Source organism: Suncus etruscus, chromosome 17 (assembly GCF_024139225.1).
Source record: "Suncus etruscus isolate mSunEtr1 chromosome 17, mSunEtr1.pri.cur, whole genome shotgun sequence".
Lineage (NCBI taxonomy): Eukaryota > Metazoa > Chordata > Mammalia > Eulipotyphla > Soricidae > Suncus > Suncus etruscus.
In genome coordinates this window covers 59371705-59393251 of record NC_064864.1, presented here as the reverse complement: position 1 = coordinate 59393251, position 21547 = coordinate 59371705, and the positions used below count along the sequence as shown (strand labels likewise).

Below are 21547 nucleotides of genomic sequence, written 5' to 3'. Positions count from 1 at the left end.
CTTGAGCTGGCTGAAAAATCAGAATGCTGAAAATATGCAAACTGCTGGCCTGGACACACCCCAAACCCTGTGCCATTAGACCAAGTCAGTGTTGAAAACATAGCTCTAGAATCTAAGCTCTGTGAGAGCAAAGGATTTTTGTCTGTTTTGCCCGCTGAAAAAATTCCCCCAGGGCCTGGCACACAGAAGACCAATAAATATTTCTGAATGAATGAATGTGCATTCTGAGGTATGGACTTAATTAAATTAGTCAAGAAGGCCGAAACTCACCAGGCAGCAAGCAAAAGAAATCTTTTGAGTAAGGTAACTGGCAGCCACCGGCTTTATCAAACTACCCTAGAAAAAGGGCCTGGCCTCACTCAATCCCTTACTCTCACTCACTCTCTCTTTCTCTTTCTGTATGTCTCTGTCTATATATGTCTTCATCTCTCTCTCTCTCTCTGTCTCTCTCTCTGTCTCTCTCTCTCTCACACTCACTCTGTGTATGTCTCTCTGTCTCTATATATGTCTCCCTCTCGCTCTTTCTCTTACTCTGTGTGTGTGTATATGTATCTGTGTCTCTCCCATACAGACATTGGGTAAAGTCACGACACATTTTACTGTGTGCATAAAATGAACAGAAAATCTCACAGCCTGGCTAACGATAGCACTGAAGGAAATGTGAGGGCACAGTTATTAGCAGAATCTGAGTTTGTTTCTAGGAGTTCTCCCTCTTGGTTCAGATTTTGCTCTTTAACCATGACTGCAAATCTTGATGAAAATTAACAGACCAGGGCCAGAGAAATAATACAGCAGGGAGGGCATGTGCCTTGCACCTGGCCAACCCAGGTTTAATCTCCAGTATCCCATATGGTCCCTTAAGCCTGCCCAGGAGTGATCCCTGGGCTCAGAGACAGGAATAACCACTGAGCACCACTGGATGTGGCTCCAGAATAAAAAATGGCAGGCCAGAGTAATAGTACAGTGAGTTCAGCATTTGCCTTACACCTGGTTGATCGTAAGCATCTCATATAGTGCCATGAACGCCCCCAGGAGTAATTCCTGAATGTAGAGCCAGGAGCTATCCCTAACCATCACCAGATGCAGTCCCCCAAAAGAAAAGATAAATTAACAAGTCAGAGAACTAGGAATGAGAGGGGAAGCCTACACCACCAGCCTCAATCATCAGAGATAAAGATTGAAGAAGCCAGAAGTATCATCAACATCCTGACCAAAGGGCTGGTTAGTACCTTCAACTGGTGTTCTCTGTTGGGCCACTTATCACCAATGCCAAGGCTCTACTTGGGCCAAGAAACGGACTCTGAGAGTCACAACCTCTTCATAAACTTGACACACCTCTCATAAGGCCAGAGAAATGGTATAGGTTGGCTTACACGCAGCCAAACCCTGTTCAATCTTCAAAACCACATATGGAGGATGCACAAAACCACTGCCCAGCACAGACCTAGGAGAAATCCCTGAGCACCACCAGGTGTGGCCCAAAACCAAGAACAAAAAATGTTAAATCAAGCTCATGTCCAGAAGTCAGAGATCAACGTGGAGCCAAGAGAATGCTGGGTTTTTTATCCACTCCAGGGGAAAGACCCCCTGGCTTTAGGAGGGTCCTCAAGCATGAGAGAACCAAGCATGAGTTGTAGGAACAAGAAGACAAGGGTACGCAGTGGTAAGTCTCAAAGAGAACCGCAAGGCCAAAGGTCCAGGGCAAGAATAACGGCCACTGCAAAGTCATCACTACTCAGCTGAGTCAACAAACAAAACAGCCCATTTCTTCTGGATCCTCTCCTAGCTGTCTTTGCAAGTGTTAATGTGTGAGTACATGTGCACATGTGCATGCGCACACACACACACACACACACACACACACACACCACAAACACACGCCACTTCACATCTTAAAGAAAACAACCCAGAAAGGTCTACACAGTTTGTTTTGTGCGGCTTGTGGCAGCTTATTTTTTTCCCCTAAATCACATCCGACTTGGTGTTAAAACAGCAACCTTTGGCCAAAATACTCTTAAAACAAAGGCTTAATTGGTTCTGAAGCAGCCTTTCTGAAAACCAAGAGAAACATCTTTTCTGGGTCTTGACCTTGATTACAACACTGCTCTTGGGGTTGGGATAATGATGCGTGTAGGAGTATTGGAAGGGTTTGCTTCTTCAGGGAGGCCACAGAGATGCCTAAACATACACCCACGATCACCTTCAGGGCATGGCTCGGAGGCATGTGCAAGGACGCAGCTCCACCCCTCCCTCTGTCTGCAAAGCCTCTCCCCAAGTTACTGGAGATGAGGAGCTGGGGCTGTCGGCCAGCGTCCTGCATGAAGGGGCCTGCCCTGAGCCGGGGCAGTTTGGCCTTTGCCCACACCAGATCCCTTTGCTGCTCTGCTTGCCCTCACGCACACATCACTACAGACCTAACAATCCCTGTTGTTGGCTGTGCACTGCCAAGGACAATACTTGAAATCCAGGATTCTAGCCTCTCTCAAACTGTCAAGGCCAAGCTAAACACACACATAACTGACCCGAGGCCTCTACAAATCCACTCCCATGCAAGAAGAACAGAAACAGACATATTTCCTCCAAGTGATAGACGGTGCCTGGTCCACAGTAGCTAGAAACTCAGAGCCACCCGGATACCCAACAACCTGGAAAGGATGCACTACAAAATTCTGTGGAATACTACACAGCAATTGATAAAATGACAACTGATAAAAATGGCTGTGATGCACCGAAATTCAGGCATGATGATGAGAAGGGTCAGACATCAGACATTTTCATGGATCAGGAGCTGCACAATCTCATTCCTCCAAAGCTACTGAATTGGGCCAAACTAATGCCTGGTGAGGATTCAGGTTGGCAAATTGCAAGACAGACAAGAAGGAAACAGATCACCTGAGGGATTGCTCAAATGATTTACCAGGAACTGGTAAATCACAGCACAGGGGCCAAACCCAGGCATAGCATAAAGCTTTGGAACCGGAGAGATAGCACAGCGGTGTTTGCCTTGCAAGCAGCCGATCCAGGACCTAAGGTGGTTGGTTCAAATCCCAGTGTCCCATATGGTCCCCCGTGCCTGCCAGGAGCTATTTCTGAGCAGATAGCCAGGAGTAACCCCTGAGCACCGCCAGATGTGGCCCAAAAACCATAAATAAATAAATAAATAAATAAATAAATAAATAAATAAATAAATAAATAAATAAATAAATAAAGCTTTATTGGGACATAACCATATCTATTTCTTTAGTTACTCTTTCTGGCTATTTTCCCATCCCAAAGTCAGAACTGAATAGAAGCTACATAGACTATATAGTCCTGCAAGCCTAAAATAGTTACTATCTGGCCCTTTCTAAAAAAGGAATTCCAATGCCATTCTATCTACTGAATTGGGGGGATGATTTCAGAAATGTTCACAAATATCCGAACTCATCAATTTCTTCTAAAGATACAGGTACTGGGAGCTGGAGGTGTGGCACAGTGGCAGAACACTTGCCTTACAGGTGTGAAGAGCTGGGTTTGATCCCCAGCACAAAGAGCCTCTTGAACAATATGAGCGCTGGGGCAAAAAGATAGTATAGGGGTTAAGACACCTGCCTTGCGCACTGCGGACCCAGGTTCGAATCCCATATGATCCCACCAGTATTGACAGTGTCACTCCTGAGCACAGAGCCAGAAGAAAGCCCTGAGCATCGCTGGGTGAGGACCCAACCCCCAATCATAAATAAATAAAAGCGATGAGTATTGAGCTGTATTTATATTACACTTCGATTGAAGTTTCTGAAAGTCAATAATGTCTAAAGATGAAAGGCCTCTTAATGATCATTCCAGTTACATCTGTGTTACCCCCTGGGGGAGGGGGAGATGGCCGTTTTACTATCTTTGTGAAACCTTGAGGAGTGACAGCTGGTTAAGTGGAAAGCCAGGAGTGATAAGAGCACAACAGCTAAGGTGCTTGCCTAGCACATGGCTGAATGGGGTTTGATCCCTGGCACCCCATAGTGTCCCCCAAACCCTGCCAGGAGTGAGCTGGCAGGAGTAATCCCTGAGTGTTGCCTGGTATGGCACAAAACCTAAAAAAGAAAATTGAGGTGTTCCCAGCTAGCCTTTAGCCTGGCATGCAAACCTTTTCCCAGAACATGACCCCTGTCAGTCCTGAGAGGCCATTCATAGAAATGGTGCACTTGGCCGAGTCCTGGGATTCATACCGAAGGCCGGAGGGCAGGGGATGGAGCTCATGTGATGCCCGGTGTCAGACTACTCCAGGTTATTTTAGGAGAGAGCTTAGGAGTGCCACAAGCTCTGCTGATATTAAAATACACCCTTTAGGAAGGTGAAACCGTTTTAAGTTTCCAGGAAACAAACTCAGCTTCGACAAGCTCATGACAGTTAAGCCTGACAGGAGAGCAAGGCAAAGGGAAAAATGCCTCTGGACTGGGGTCCCTGCAATGCCCCCCCACGTCCCCATACCCCAGAGTCACCCTGAAGTCAAGGGCTTGGGGATCCCTTGCCTCAACTCTGTGGTTTCCCTCTCCTTCCCACACCCTCTTCCCCCGGCTTCTCTTGTTTTTGCTTTTTCTGCCACTTATCCTCTAATGATCAAACTACAAGGATCATGAGGTGCCATTTGGTTTGGCTTCATCCTGGTCTAGCCAGGATGGGGAAGAGGGAACACAGACAGCAGGCAGGTATTGGGGCGCTGATAAAAAGTCTCTCTGTTTGCACACATGGGCATCCAGCCTCCCCAAGAGATGCGGGGAGAACAATGCTACCTGTTCACAGAGGAACAGGAATGGCTTCAGCCCACGAACAATGGGCTCTGTAATTTACTCCATCTTCCCCCTGAGGAACCGCTTCACAGGATCCGCACCGTGCCAGCTGGTTTGAAGAGAGGCGACGGGCTCAAGCTAACAAGGGGCGCTTCAGCAGAGGGTGTAAAGACATGACAGCTGGTCTGGTCTGGGCTGGTCTCTGGGTGCCATGGCCCCAGCCAACCTCTCCACACAGAGATAGGGATCACCATGCTTTTCAAGCTCAACAATTCCCACACACCCCAGATTGCAGGAATTTCTAGCACTCCCAAGATGGAGAAGTGCTCCTCAGGACATGGGCCAGCACACAATAAGTTGGGGCTCATTCGTTCCCTGAGCCCAAAGACCAAACCACTTTCTGGGAGCAAAGCTTTCAAGTCATGCCTCCAATGAAATGGGAAGTAGGGGAGCTAAAGAGGGTTCACAGTGGCCTCTGGTTGGACACCAGTGTGGGAAATAGCTCAGCATGGAACAGTCACACTTTTCCCGAAAATACAGCGAAGGACAGAAGGACCCAAGATATTTTTAAAAGGACTCCGGCCTTGAAACCAGTACAAAAACATTCCAGACCCAATAAATAAAAAGCACAAAGTCATTCTTTAACACAGGGAAATAATTCACAAGTTACCTCAGGGAGACTGTCCACTTCAAAGTCTTCTAGATAGATGAAGATTTGAAATGACAAAGCTACAAAGGTCTAGCCAGAGTTACGGGAAATCTCTCACACAGATTATCTGATGGTCATTCACCATTATATCATGAATGACCTGACCAAAGCCTCACCTTCCAAGAACACCCAAGAGCCAGCGTAACACAAGAGGCTGAGGCTGGAGAGGTGGCGCTAGAGGTAAGGTGTCTGCCTTACAAGCGCTAGCCAAGGAAGGACCACGGTTCGATCCCCCGGCGTCCCATGTGGTCCCCCCAAACCAGGGGCAATTACTGAGTGTTTAGCCAGGAGTAAGCCCTGAGCATCAAACAGGTGTGGCCCAAAAACAAACAAACAAACAAAAACACAAGAGGCTATAAAATCTTCCCTTGAAAGAGTTAAACCAGAACTCAAAGACGGACGAAGTTCAGTACCATTAGCTACATCATGAGGTACTTCCAGCTTGGCAAGGCCAGGCAGACAGACGAAAATCCTATTAGTCTGCTCCCCTCCACTCTTGCATTCTCTTGGCTTCTGTTCAGCTCCAAGGCTATATTAGTCTGTGATTTGTTTAGCCTTTGGATTAAAGAGAATGGAGGTACCACATGAACAGGAAACAGGGCACTCATCAGAAGCTGGAACCTGTCACCCTCCCCTCCAGCACTTTTAGTGCCATATGTCAACAGGTCCAAGAGTATCCATGTTTCAGAACAGTCAGAAGTGGTACTTTTAGCACCAAGGAACATACCACCGGAAAACAACTCTCAGGCTGCCACACAGTCATTTTCCCCCATCTCCTTCCTGGATCCTTCCCATCCACATTCTCTCACCATGTTTAACTGCAATTTTAAACTGCCAGCCCCAAACCCCTGGGGAAAAAACAGTAGCCAAGAGGGAGGTGGCTTTTACATCTTTCATGTCTGTCAAGGAACTTAACCAAACCACATGGGTTTCAAGTTCTTCCCATGACTTTGAAACATTTTAGCACCTCGTCTGCAAGCCATTTCTTTGTTTTCCACCTCCCAGGTTGAATCAACCACTACCACCATCATCATAACCACCATCCTCACCATCATTACCACCACCACCACCACCACCACCACCACCAGCCTCACCATCAGCCTCACCACCATCATAACCACCACCATCACATCATCATTAACATCATCAGCATCATCTCAGTTGGGAGAAGGGGCAGAGAATAAAAGACACAAGAGACCTACATCTTGGCAATGAGAGCTTCAGGTTCTCTTGCATGTCCTACCTGAACAGCAATCTGGTGTTCAATCGTTTTGTACGCAGAGTAATGCGTGCTCCCGGACTGAAAATGGAGCTGTAGAAAGAAACCAAATCAAAGCGTTCTGCTTATGTCACAAACTACAAGGAAACATCTTAAGCAGTTTATGAAAAGCAGACAAACCTTCCTAGATTGAATTGCAGCCTTGGCATTCAATCAAGACCTGCGTATTTTTATTTGTTGCTATGGATAAGATGATCATCACAAGCTAAGGTAAAGTTTGGTGGTGGGTGTTCTTAAAGCGCCTATTCAATAAGCAAAAAGGGGAAGGGGGGAGGGGGCCAGGAGTGAGAATCAATGACATGAAAAGGAAATAGGGATGCCCATTAAGACATAAAGGAAGCCAGTGTGCTGAGCAGGATGCTGCAAAAAAAAAAAAAATTAAACTGTGTGTGCTGCAAAAAGCCATCAGGATTGCAACATGGAGGCGAGAGGAGAAAAGGTGAGAGGAAGGGCTGGAGCAGCGTCAAGTCTGCAACAGGTTCAAGCATCCTCCCGGCTTCTAATAACTGGGTTCTTGCTCCTATGAATGTATATTTTGAGGGGGAAACAAATGGGTCAGGCAGAATTTAGGGGCCACCCAATGCCTTTATACATTCCTTGGAGATGACTCAGCTGCCTGTCCCAGACCATGACTGTAGGCCAACTCTCTAGGAATCCAAACTTCCCTGGTTCACCAGCCACCATCACCCAAAACTACCCAGTGCCCTGAAAACTACCTGATTGGGCTACTGCAGGAATGTCTACTCAGTACCTCCACAACAAAAGGCACTGTTCAGCCCTTCCCAATGCTGCTCTCTGCACACATGTCCCACCCAGGAAGTGAGGATCTCCATCCACCTAATGATGAAGCCCAAAACGGCACACCAAATTCTGCTTTCCCAAATGCTGCCTGCCAATCCTAGGGTTCCCCCACCAGTTGGAAAAATAAACCACCATCTGTCAGTTTATTTTATAAACAACAAAATCGTCACAAAAGGGTCTCACAGTATCTGAAAACACATTTTCTTTTGCCATAGACAAATAAGGGAGAACAGGGGTGGCCCTGTGAAGTCCTTGCCCATCCCCCTTCAGGCAAAGAACAACTCAGCTGCCTTTGCAAACAGAGCTGTGTGATTACAACAACCTCCTTCTATCACTACTCTACAACTGCTATTGCCAGAACACTTTTGTATAACTCTAACAAAACCCTAGCCTGCAAGTGAGTTTTCCAGCCAATTATTTTGTTTCTTCTCCTGCTAAGAAACATCCAGTCCACACAAGTTTTCAAAAAAGCACAGAAAAGAGGTGATCAGGAGGAAGCAGAGGAAACTCACATAAAAACTTTTCAACTTAAAATAAATTCAAGAAAAAAAATTTTTTTTCTTTTCTTTTTTCAAAAATCTAACTCCAGGGGGCCGGAGAGATAGCATGGAGGTAAGGTGTTTGCCTTTCATGCGGTAGGTCATCGGTTTGAATCCCGGCGCCCCATATGGTCCTCCGTGCCTGCCAGGAGCAATTTCTGAGCCTGGAGCCAGGAATAACCCCTGAGCACTGCCGGGTGTGACCCAAAAACCACAAAAAAAAAAAAAAATCTAACTCCAGACCAGAGCAATATTACAACAGAAAGGGCATTCACCTTACACAAGGCCAACCTGGCATCAAGGCCAATTTCGGGCATCCCTTATGGTTCCCCGAGCACTGCCCAGAAGTGATTCCTGAGTGCAGAACCAGAAATAACCCCTGAGTCTTGCCAAGTGTGTCCTCAGACCAAACACAAAATAAAAAAAAGTCTACCTACATATTGCTCAGGGGATGAGTCTCTAAGTTATCCATCTTTGGGTCTCCAGAAGGCCACTGATCTATCCAAACAAACATGACTTAGATGTCTTGCTTAGTCATGAAACATAGTCATGAAAGTTAGAACAAGGCACAATAATGATGAGTAAAATACAAACATACCTATTATTCTGCCTGTCAAAGCACAGTCCAGAGACCACGGAACAATCAGAGATCAGTTCCCCCCATGTCGTTCACCCCCCCCACCCCCCGCAACATTAACCAGCAGCAGCTCATGGCAAGCACACTGAGAAAATAGTGAATCTGCACCCCTGGCCTTTCTGAGAACTTGACGGCAGCCGGCAGAGATTACACCAACAAGCGTGACAACATTCTATGAGCTTAGAACAACTTCAGTGCTAGGGACAGGTTTCTTGGGGAATCTGGAATTCTTGACCTGAGAGCAGCTCTCCTGGGGAGGAGTTTCTTCTCTGCAGAAAAGGCAACTTTAGCACCCTGCCCGCCTGTTCTCAACTATGTGATTCAGCGCTTCATAGAAGTAGGTCTGAGCTTCTCTGCCTACAAAGTCTTCCCAGGCCTTGCACAGCCGGCACTGGAGGAACCACAAGAAATCTCTCAATGCCCGTGAAAACTAAACAGATGCCTGAGAACTAGTGTGTTGCATGGCGGGGGAGGGGGAGGTGCGGGGGGGGGGGGGACACGACAACTTTGTATCATTGCAGCTTTAGGAATAAATTAATGAAACTGGGGCTAAACTAAATTCTGTTTTCACTCATCCAGGTCCAGGTCTTTTTTGTTTGATTGTTTGTTTGGTTGGTTGGTTTTTGGGTTTTGGGTCACACCTGGCAGCGTTCAGGGGCTACTCCTGGCTCTATGCTCAGAAATCACCCCCGGCAGGCTCAGGGGACCATATGGGATGCCAGGATTCGAAACACCATCCTTCTGCATGCAAGGCAAATGCCTTACCATTGTGCTATCTCTCTGGCCCCCAGGTCCAGGTCTTAATGGGAGCCTTTATCGCCTTCCAGATGCCCAAACCCAGAAAGAACTATCTTCATATCAGCCATGAAATGCAGTGGGCCTGAGGAAGCTGGAGGGGAAAGTTCATGAAACTTTCTCTCTTGTTCTGTTACACACACACACACACACACACACACACACACACACACACACACACACACACACACACACATACTACCATTCCAGAAGCAATGAGAGGCCCCAAGAAGGGTTCAGTCCCAAACAACCATCAGTCCTGCTCAGAACCACACCAACAAGAAGCTCCAACCAGACTCTTTAATTCCCAGCCAGTGACTCCTGGATTCCACACGTTTCCTGCAAAACTTGCCCGCAGTCCCAACCCCAACCACCAAGGCTGACAATGTGCTTGTTTCTCCTCGGGATTTTCCACCCCCTCTTTTCCCAAATACTCTTTTCTAAAACACACATACACTCGCTGCTTTTTCCTTCTCCGTGAAACACAAAGATGCCTTGTCCATTCCCAGTCTCGCTTTTTAAGACCAAGATAAAACGCCAGGGTCCAGGAAAGGCTTGGTCTTCCAAACTGGAACAACCCTTTATTTTTCTCTCTCTTTCTCTCCTTATTTTATTTATTTTATTTATTTATTTATTTATTTAGGTTTTGAGCCATACCCAGTGGTTCTCAGAAATCACTCCTGGCAGGCTCAGGGGACCATATGGGATGCCGGGGATTGAACCCGGATCAGCAGCATGCAAGGCAAACGCCCTACCCACCCCTACCCACTGTACTACCACTCTGCCACGCCACACACACACACACACACACATACACACACACACACACACACACACACACACACACACACACACGCAAGGAAGAAGAGGACAACAGAGAAAGCCCTTTGCTCAGCTCTTTGCTGGAGGGAAGCTCAGGAGGAGAATTCGGGAGATCCACTGCCCAAGGCTTTCCTGAGTGGGATCCTCAGGTTCCCCTGGTCACTTCATCCTGCAGCAGTGGCAGGTGACACCTTCTGGAGGTGCCTCATGTTCCCTGAGTGTCCTGCACCGTGATCAAGAGAAAACACCAATCACTTTTTCGCTTATTTTCCTGTGCCACACTGACTCCTGCACTTCCTTCCTGTCAACCTGCCTGCTCACACCCATGTCCGGAGGAAGAACCAGAAGACGAAGCTGCACAGAGCACATGCCACCAACAACAGTCAAACCCCAAATCTGAGGTTTCAGGTGTAAGGTGGCACAGAGACCCAGGGAAGGGTAGCCAAATTGCTTTTGTAAACACAGAAATCTCACCCCAAAGGCCACCCCCCCCAAAAAAAAAAAAAAAAAACCAAAAAAACTAGAAAACCCAGACTGGTCTTTGGTCTTTTCTTTCTTTCTTTTTTTTTTTTGGTTTTTGGGCCACACCCATTTGACGCTCAGGGGTTACTCCTGGCTATGTGCTCAGAAGTCGCTCCTGGCTTGGGGGAACATATGGGACGCCGGGGGATCGAACCGCGGTCCGTCCTATGTTAGCGCAGGCAAAGCAGGCACCTTACCTCTAGCGCCACCACCTGGCCCTTTTTTTTTTGGCTTTTGGGCCACACCCGGCGTTGCTCAGGAGTTACTCCTGGCTGTCTGCTCAGAAATAGCTCCTGGCAGGCATGGGGGACCAGATGGGACACCGGGATTCGAACCAAACACCTTTGGTCCAGGATCGGCTGCTTGCAAGGCAAACGCCGAGGTGCTATCTCTCCGGGCCCATCTTTGGTCTTTTCACCACTAAGTGGACTTGCAATGGAATGAGCGCAACTCTTTATTCCTGTTCTTTCACTAAATTGGAAAGGAGAAGCACTGACTTTATTTTAAGTTTCATGAATCATCAGCTTTCTCTTTCATTTAAAAAAAAAATCCACATCAATTCCCTAAGGAAGAGCAAAGTCACTTCCCTCTCCCAGGGGCCCACCAAGGGCCATCCCAAGTTTCATCTCCATGCCATGAGTATAAAAAACAGAGACCTCTTCTCTAGGACATCAGTGTTTTGGGAGGTCAGACAGGGGCCCCTTAGTCCACTGCTAGTAGCCTCTTACAAAGAAGAAATAAATCCCTGACAAAACTTGGGGTCCTGCCTGCTCTTTGAAACCAGCGTGAGGGGTTTCTAACCGGCAGTGGTTGGTGAGAATCTCGAGGCCACAGAACTCCATACCAGACACGTGATACCCCACACACAACTTAACCAAAGCACCCCCCTCCTCACTTCCTGGCCTCCTCCTTCAAAAATGCTGCCATGACAAAAGTCGTGCCTTAAGACAGGAACAATCTCCCCTCCTGTCTCCGTGTTCCATCAAATCTCTATTTACCCTCATTAATTTTTCCTTTTCTTCTCCTCAACCTGAAACCATGAGCTATGAGTCAGAGAAGGATCATTAACTTTTACAGTTTCTATACACATCCACCTACTCCCGGTGAGGTGCGGGAAAGAAGTTTTGACTTGCAACACGGAGACCAAAATCCTCTAGTAAGGGGGGAAAAAAAAGGCAAAGCTCCCATCAATAAAGTCTTGTGGAACCTTCCAGGGCCTCTACTCCTCCGCACCACCTTTTTTTCCCACAGTCTGCTGCCATCTCTTGCAGAAAATTAAAAAAGGAGAGTGGAGGTTGACAACAGACATTTCTGGCTGGGTTTTGGAGGACAAACTCAGTATTAGCTAGATGACTTTCTTTAAACAACACAATGTAATTAAGTTGTTAAACTGCTGGGGGCCGGTGCCCCATCCACACACACCCCCACCCCACACACAGGGTGCTAAAACTTATTGTCCTGTTCTGCAAACAAAACCGACTTGGAGCAGGAGCAGCTGAATGCAGTGAGCGAAAGAGACATGTTCCTCCACAGCATTTTTCATTAAAAGTTGCTACACTAATGCTCAAAATGATCCCCATCATTACTCCACTTAGCAGTCACAGGGCTCAACTCATAACGAATTAATTTGCATTAATGTGGGTTTCCGAGAGTCCTTCCCCGGGTCTGCCACTGTGATTCGGGCTTAATAAAACTGACAGGATGATAGCAGAGTGCCTTTTATTTCACTTCCCAAAACAAACCCACCCACCCCCAAAGACCTGCACCAACCCTCTCCGCTTTTTCTGAAGCATTTTCCTAATATATTTAGTACATCATAATTGGCCCAGCACGCAGGAACCTAGTTATCTTCTCAGTAAATATTTATGGCCTCCCTCTTTCCCATTCATTCTGCATTTTCTTAGGGAATCTCGCTGCAGCCGCCATCTGCAATTCATTGACTTTACAATTTACCACATGTTGGGATGGGAGAGGTCTTAGCTCCATTTGAATCACTACACAAATATGCAAGTGATTTATCGGTTTCAGGCTGAAATCTGTGAGAAGGCCTCCACTTTTCCTGAACATTACTTCTTCTGGCAGACCATGAACAATTACAGTTCGTACTAATTAAGCTCTGTAAATGTGCTGTGCCCTGCTAATGCCTACCAGGCCTCAAATTTATTTTCATGATGCCAAACTTTCGCGAGTCATTTTAACTCCTTCCACACTGATGTGAATTTCCCTATCCCCCCCATCCCCCCAACCGCCACGTCCCCAACCATCCTTCCCTTGCAAGCCAAACTGTCTGAGGCGACTTCACCACCACAACAAAAAAAGAATCGAATAAGAGCAGGCTGAATTACCAGTCTGAAATCAGATGTGCCTAAGGAAGAAAACCCCTATCCTGGGAGAAGCCAAGAACACGGTTCTGATAACCCGTTCAAAGATCCCACAGCCCCATCTTTGTAATGAGCTGGTAAGGGATTCATATCTGTCCCTGAGGGCTAGTACGCTTCTGCATTCCATTGATTGGAAAATAAAATCTTTCAGGCTTGGTCTTGAAGTTGGGGTGGTTTGGAGGGAAAGATGTGGCCAGAAATGACCCAGCCAGGGCCACTGCCAGCCCACCAGGAAAATTAAAAGTTCCCCACAACCCCCAAATCCATTCCTCCCAGATAAGTGATCAATTTGTAACACACACAGAAAACAGCACACTTTTAACAAAATAAATTCACTTTCCAGGCCAACTAGCATTCTATCTCTTTCATCAAGAAAAGCACAAATGCACCCCTAATGCTCCCAGGGCAGCCCTAAGGAAACCCATCCCTTCAAAACTTGAGCACTGTGGCTGAGAAGCTGGAGCCAGTCTTCCCGGACCAAAGCAGCAGCAGCCCTCACCAACAGACTAGCAGCTCTCAGAAGAAACTTCCCAGGCCACACCTCCCAAGCCCAGATTTTCATCCAATCTCCTTGGACTTTTTTTTTAATCTTTCTAATTAGCCACACATATTTTCTGCCTCCCCAGTCTCCTTTTCTGGGGTCCCGCCAGAGCACTTTTCCCAAGAGTGGCCTTTCCCCTCCCCTGGCTTGTGTACTTTCTTCTATTAAATTCCTGTAATCAACTCTCCCTGTGGCACCCCGCCTTTTTTTTTTTAAGCCCGCACATTAACTGGTGCCCTATGCCATGCCTGTCTGCCCTGCCAGCTCAAGAGAACATCATGGAAATGAAAAAGCCGTCTCTCTCCGATCAGGTTTCTTGAAGCATTCTGAGATTATGCACAATACAAGCAAGAGACCACTTACACACACACACACACACACACACACACACACACGTGTGCACACCCACCAAAAAAGGGAGAAAAGTGAAACTGGAAGAAACGGGCAAAGATGCAAACACCTCAAGCAACTTTGCCCTTGAAAATAGGCACTTAGGCAAAAGGCTGGCTGGATTTCCATCCCTGGGAGTGCTTTACAAATGTGTGTAACAATAGCCTAGAGGGAAGTACAAGTCAGCTGCCAGGGGAGGGAGTGAGTGGCTTGGGACTCACAGATAGGAGAGGTGGGGAGCAAGGAGAGGGGAGAGGACAGCCTGGGCGGTGGGCTGGCCCCGTCCCCACCCCCACAGCCTTACTTATAATTAGTGCGAGAAATCTGAGCTACTGCCAATGTCTGCGGACCTTGAATATTATAAGGCCAACGTGGCGTCAAATATCTTAACATTCATAAGTGTTATGGGCTGTAAATAAAGCCAGGGGATTTATGACCAGGGGTGCTTGCCAGCAAAGGACCGGGCACACTGCTCTCAGCAGACCTGTTGAGGTGCGAGTTTGCCTCTGGTTGTAAAATTAACCATTTCCTTCACAAATGTGCTCCACTAGAAGCAGGAGTTTAAGATTCACTTAAAGGGGGTGGGGGACAGTAAGTGGGTGGGGGATAGGGGGCTGGCAACAGTGATTCCCAGAAGCAAACTGAGATGCCTAAATATACCCCCCCATACACACACACACACACACACACACACACACACACACACACACACACGCCCCTATTCAAAACTTCTTTAGAGACTTGTCGCCTCCAAACAGCTACAAATGCGGTTAAAGATATTATCTCATTCCACTTACCAAAACTAAAAAGCTTACACCTACTTCCTTGGAAAGCGCTTATTTATTTGGCAATGCCACTGTTTTCACTCTCTTTCACACACACACACACACACACACACACGCACACACACACACAACACGCACACACACAACATGCACACACACACACACACAAAGGAGTAAATCGCTCCAAGCCTGAGCCTCTTTCCCCTCCCCCCACATAATGTCATCTACTTCCTGTGTCGGAGAGCGCATTTGCTAAATCCAGGTTGTCTCCTATTTAACTGCCAATAAACCAACTTCCACATAACTTCCAGACAGCTGGGGAAAAGGTCCTTGGAGTTTTAGTCATGGTCCAGAAACACGCGTCCTCACAAAAGTTTGCAGCTGTCCTTTCTCTACACTGCATTTTTAATAGGATTCAGGGGCTCCTGTCATGAAACATCTGACAAAATGTAAAATCCACTTGGATCCCTTCGCGTTGACCCACTATGCAGGGCGACGAGAAGCTGCTCCAGGATTTCACCACGGAGCAGTGGAAGACTTTTTTGCATGCACGCAGGCATCCCCACGGAGTGTGGAGCTACATCCAAACCCTCCCTCAACGGTCCTGTTGAAGAGCACAGCTTCTGGGGCGCTGCCTAAAACCCAAGTTGGCAAAAGCAAATACTATCTTACTGGCATGCCCAACTGCGCTGCTCACAGGACAGCATTCTGGATCAGCCAGCTCCCCGGAAACCTTTCTGCAACTTTGTCACAGCTTGCTAAGAAGCAGAAAGAAAGCTGACCAGCTTCCAGCAGTGACTCTGAATGAAATCCGTATCAGTCAAATTACAATCAAGGTGGAAAACATCTAGCAAGAAACCGGGACTGTTTTCCTCCCAATCTTTCCTCAATCAGATAGGGGACATCCGCAAAACCCACTTCCCTACAGCAGCCAAAAGTTTTCAAAAACACTTCTTTCCAGATAAGCGCTTTAGGCTCCCGACCGCCTCCTATTTTGTTTCTGGGGTTTCAGCGAGCTTTCATTTCAACAAACTGCAAGGCGCTAGCATATTAAATTTATAATCATTAAAATATGACTTATTGGGTGAATGTTGAGCCCATAATCCATACTGCAGACATTAAACCCCAACCTATAAAGATTAGCACGGCATTAATACAGTTGCCCTGAGATTGAAATCTAAACATGTTCACCATAAATATTTCTGAAGGAGATGAAAAACAATTAGCATAAATACCAAAGAAGGCCAAGAACACCTGTTCCTTTTCAGGGCGCTAAGCATTTTATTGTTCTCTATTTAAAATGTAATGACCTGTGTAATTACAGTAATATTACATTGTTTTGTAGGGGCTTGGAATGTCACACTTTGAAAAGTGTTGTCAAAACAATCAGGGCTGAAGAGGGGGAGAGTTGGGAGGACAACGGGGGAAGGACCACTGTTAACCCTTCACATCCCTTGTATGGAGAAGGATTATGTTGTTTGAGTGAGAAGAAAACATCCAGTTGCTACAAGCCTGAAAGAGAAGTTGCTGCCCAGCTAAATAAAAACACCCAAGTGACCAGGGCCCCACTTGGTTTCCTCGAAATGCTGGCTTCCAAGTTGAAAAATGAATTCAAGATGCTGCTTATTTATTTGTTCAAACTAGTAGCAAATAAGCTGGTTTTTTTTTTAACCCAGCAAATAACCTTGGAGAAGGGAAGAATCGGAAGTTTGAAAAACCCAACTCCTAAAAGAGAAATTTCACGCCTAATTGGAATGGCCATCACCTATTCCTATTCCTCCTCGTGTGGGGTGCAAGGGGGGGAAAGGACATGGAGAATAACCTCCTCCTCCATCTTCCATAAGGTAGCGGTAGTCTGAGCCTCAGTATTCCGAAGCCAGCACCATCCGAATTATGTGTGTTCTGGCCCTTCACATCTACTCATCTAGACCTCTCCGGAATGCAACTTTATATTTGAATCTGTCCTGTTAAAAAGCAGCTCCTAGGACTGTACCGAAGACTAAATAAACGTGAGGCAGAAATCTTGGTTATTTAGAAACTATGACTCTATCCATCTTTGCAGCATCTTCAGCAAGGAAAGCATTACTCCTGAGAGAATGACATGATTGAACAGAAGCCGACTGAATGACACTCCACAATTCTTTACATTCTTAAGGAGAAAAGCAGAAATCTAGGTCCCCAAGAGTTGGCCTTCTAAAGGAGCGGCTTACAGGTACCTTCAAGTAACAGAAAATGCAGCCTAAAACCACCAATAGCAATAGAGGGCAGACAACAGAATAAATAAAGCCAACAGCTCATTTGTCTTTGACACCTTGCCCTCAAAAACACACTCTGCAGCTCTGAGAAATTTTGAGGAGCAGAAAAAGCCAGCTCTCCTGCCTTAAGATTCCTTCGGCAGCTGTATCAAATCCGGAATTGCACACTGGCGCTGCCATGGAAGACGTCAGGAGTGACACACAACAGCCTCCCATCCTCATTTCCACTGGTCTGTGCTGCCTAAATAAATAACCTTAATTTGGGAGCACATAATCTAAGCCAGGTAACAGGAAGGAAGCAGAGGCGAGGCGGGGCACACAGAGATGTCTGCGAGTGTTTGACATGCAAATACTAAAATTGCCCACTGAGTTCAGATATGTCTTCTCAACTCAATCTGATGTCACAGCACGAGGCCACCCGCTAGGTCCACAATTAAAATAACTAGGGGCTGGCTATTCCTATATGCCCACCAAGGGGACCAAACGTCGGGAGCCTCCCTTTTCACACTGGGAAATCATTTATTGGCCTTGAACAATTTCCCTGTTTCTCTAATTACACCACAACACAACTTTTCAAGTTTTTTTTTTGGGGGGGGGGGGAAGAACCAGCCCTGGCAAGATAAGCAGCGGTCACAGAGAGTTTTTGCAAAGAGGCAGCAGAGCTGAGCAAGCCCGCCATCAAAGCGCGACATTCAGATGGCCTTTCAGATGGTTAAGTGGGTTTTAGAATAAAAACCAGCAAGGCTTCCATGCAGAGGGGAAGGAGGAAAGAAATTCTCAGGGTTACTCTGGAATGTTGCTGGGTTGGGCCGGTCAGTCCACAGGACTCTGCGAGCGAGAGCAAAGCTCCCGGCTGAAGATGCAGACAAGCTCCCAAGGAAAAGGAAAAATACCAAGGTAGCTGGGCTGTAATGTGTGTCCCTCCTTCAGACAACCCCGCAGCAGTACGGGCCCTGCAAGTGGAAGAAGCCAGCCTTGCAAGAAGGTCGGGCTGACACGCTCTGCAGAAGCCTGAGCACAGGCAGGGTGTGTGGGGGGGTAGGGGTGATAATTATTTTTCCTTTCTAGCCTTCAGAAATGACCGGTCTAGCATGTCCTTGTCATTTTTTACCAGGGCTCAAAAAAAAAATAATAATAAAAAACAAGTCAAACCTGATAGTTAATATTTTAATGCTTAAAAAACACTTGTAGATCTGATCGAGTCGGGCCAGCCAGCCTTTTGGCCATTAGCACCGGCAGCTGAACAGTGGGTGCATTCTTTCAAATCGCTATCTCGTGTTACCCAAAGAGAAGAAACAAAACTCGTGTGTGTAAATACAGGGTTTGGGGGTGGGGGGGAAGCAAAGCAGAGCCAGAGCCAAAATGACAATCCCGGGAAACCGGGCACAGACGTCTGGAGATACATAATTCAGCCTTTTGCCGGCAAATGTGCTGGGGGAGGGGGTTCAGGGCGAGGGCAGGGGGCAGAGGCCGGTCGGGAGAGGGGCTGAGCTTTATTAATGAATGTCAGGAGCAGGAGCGGGCCCTGGAGCCTGACACCCCTGCGCGGGCCATCCTAAGTGGGCTCGTTTTCTGCAGCCCCTGGGGCTCCTACAACCCACTCCAAGGACCCATCAAGAACCTTTCTCGAAAGCAATTGAGCAGTGACCCTGCTACCAACCCCTAAGCACCCAAATTCCCTAAAAAAATAATAATAACAACAACAACAAATAACACATCGAAAGTCCGCTCTAAGGAGGCCATCCGGCTGAACCCCAGACCCCGCGGAGCCGGCAGCCAGCGCGCTGGGGAAGCCAGAGCCCTTGCAAGGCACCCAGGACGCTCGCGGCCCAGCAGGGTGACTGCAGAGGGGACCAAAAAGGGGCGCCCGGAGTACCCCGCAAGTTTGCAAAAGAGGCAGAGCGGATTGCGCGACCTTTCTGGGGGCAAAGGGCAAAGGGGCAGAGGGTGGCTGAGAGCCAGCGCTCGCCCCCCGAAAAGAAACTAAATCCAAGAGCGGCCGAAAGAGCAAACCGAGGCGTTTCTGCAGCACCCCGGGCTCCGCGCGCGCTCGCCTGCCCGCCCGCCCGCCCGCCACTTCCAACTCGGACGGCCGCAGGAAAAAATCGATCCTCGGCGCAGCCCGCGCGCGCCGGGCGCCCCTTAGCCCAGTCCCAACCCGGGCGGCGGCAGCCAAGGGGTTAACCGGGGGGTGGGGTGAGGGTGGGAGAAGCCCAGACGCCACCGAAGAGGGAAGGAAGAGAGAGAGAGAAAGAGAAAGAAAAAGAGCCACACAGTCCTCTTCCCAGGGCGAAGAAAGAAACAGCAACAACAGCAGCAACAGCAGCATTAGCAAAAAGCACCAGCCCAGGGTGGAAAGAGAAAGAAGGGGAAGGAACCTCGGTGCCCTTTTGCAAAGAAGAGGGGAGCTCAAAAGTTCGGATTCTTCCCGCACACTTTGCTCGGGTACACCCCCCACCCAACATTGCACCCCCACCCCAACCAAAGCCGGCTAAGCTTTGGGAAGAGAAGGAAAAGGGACAAAAAGGGGCTCCCCGACTGTTCACGAGGCCGCAGCAACAGCCGCAACCGAAAGCAGGCAAAGAACATGGCGAAGTGCAAACAAATCCCGGGCCACAAAAGGCAGAAAAGTTTGCCGAGTTTTGGGGCCGCCTGGGCCGCGGCGGGGGAGGGGCGGGAGGGAGGGGAGGAGCGGGAGCGCGGGGAGGGGAGGGCAGGGGAGGGAGGGAGGGAGGGAGGGAGGGGAGAGAGGGAAGGAGGGCGAGCGGGAGGCGGGGGCCGGGCAGGGGCCGCATGCAAGCGGGCGGGCGTGCACTTACGGTTCGGGCGGTGGGCGAGAGCGATCCGTTGGGGAGGTAGGGGCTCGTCAGGTCGGGGATCATGATGAAGGGGTAGCCAGGATACGGTGGCCCCTTAAAGAGCCCTCCATCTTGCCTCTTGGCCGCTAACATGGCGGGGCGCCGGGGAGAGAGAGAGACAGAGACAGAGACGGAGAGAGAGCGAGGAGAAACTTTTGAGCGAGTGCCCCGCGGTGGCCCGGCCGCTCCCCGGGCCCGATCGCTGCGCCCCGCGGCCCGCGCGGGAACGCAGGGCCCCCGGGACATGCGGGGCCCCATGCAAGCCCCCACGGGGACCGGGGACCAGCGGGGATCGGGGGGCGCGGGTGCGGGGCGCCGCGCGGGGCGTACTCACCTTCTTCCAAACTTTCCCGGGATTTGTCTCGGAAACTTTCGGAGCGAGGCGGAGGCCGTCTTTCCGCCTTTCCCGGAGAGGCAGCGCGCGGTGGGGCAGGGCGAAAGGGGGCACAGCAGCCGAGGAAGGGGCGATCCGCGGGGGAAGGGGGTCCAGCGAAGGAGGAGGGGGAGAAAAACAAGGTGACTGCAAGTTTTTTGCAATGGGGCACCGCATGCACACGCCGCCGCCGGCCCCCCGATTTCTCCCCGGGAAGCCACATTTACTGTATTTTCTATTTGTGGGGGCCAAGCCCTGCAAATAGACTACAAACCCCACCAGCCAGCCAGCCCGAGGGGCTTTTTTTTTTTTTCCTACCTCGGAATCGGAGGAGCTGTTTTGATTCGTTTCTGATTCATTGACTAGAGACGATTTGACATCAGCTAAATCCCTCTCTGCCGAAGAGTTTTCCGAGCTCTTCTCCTCTTGCTCGCCCTCGTCTTTGAAGGAAATCAGTTCGTCGTTGGCGCCTAGGTCATCTCCTCCACCGCCGTTTAGCTGCGGCATTTTTTATTTCGGGTCACCCACCGGCAGCAATTTTGGAAAGAAAAATGAAGGAGGAAAAAAAGCCAAAAAAATAAAAATAAAAAATACCCCCTTCTATAAAAAAAAAAAAGCCCTCCCCCCCAAAAAAAAAGATTTTGCAAGAAAAAGACGAGTCCAAGGTGAACTTTTTTTCCCCCCTTGCTTTGGAGGGTCTTTTTTTTTCTCCTGGGGAGGGGGAAAAAGGGAGGAGGGGAGGGGAAAGGGGGGGAGATCTTCTGCACGCGTGAGTTTAGGTTTCTTTTTTTCCTCTCGTTCCCCAGGATCCGATCAATGTGCAAAAAAAAAAATAAATAATAAATAAAAAAGGGGGGTAAGAAAAAAAAAACAACACCAACAACAACAACAAGAAGTCAAGATATAAAGAGCAGAGGGGGGGTGAAAGCCGAAGATACAGGAGGAGCTCGTGCCGCTCGGATTTTGAGTGAGTTGAAGTTAGACTGAGAGCTTTTCAGTTCAAAGGCGGCGCTGATTGACAGATAGAAAAAGGGGGATCGAAATCCGGAGGAACGGAGTAGTCTGGGAGCCGAGATTATTGACAGGGAGAGAGGAAC

General features: G+C 48.4%; 1 protein-coding gene across 10 annotated transcripts in view; it reads right to left on the bottom strand.

Moving 5' to 3' along the window:
* Nucleotides 1–20996, bottom strand: part of TCF7L2 (transcription factor 7 like 2) — a 201824-nt gene extending 180828 nt beyond the window's left edge. For 6 of the 10 annotated variants that reach the window (XM_049764459.1, XM_049764461.1, XM_049764466.1 and 3 more), the window contains exons 1-3: nucleotides 20769–20996; nucleotides 20412–20478; nucleotides 20039–20163 (exon numbers count right to left, since the gene is read on the bottom strand). In XM_049764459.1, the coding sequence (XP_049620416.1) occupies nucleotides 20039–20163; nucleotides 20412–20478; nucleotides 20769–20957 (381 nt within the window). In that variant the 5' untranslated portion in view covers nucleotides 20958–20996. Of the gene's footprint in view, nucleotides 1–6715; nucleotides 6785–20038; nucleotides 20164–20411; nucleotides 20479–20768 lie in introns of all 10 variants that reach the window. The other 4 variants (XM_049764457.1, XM_049764465.1, XM_049764458.1 and 1 more) reach the window with 1 other exon arrangement.
* Between the last annotated feature and the right edge of the window lie 551 nt (nucleotides 20997–21547).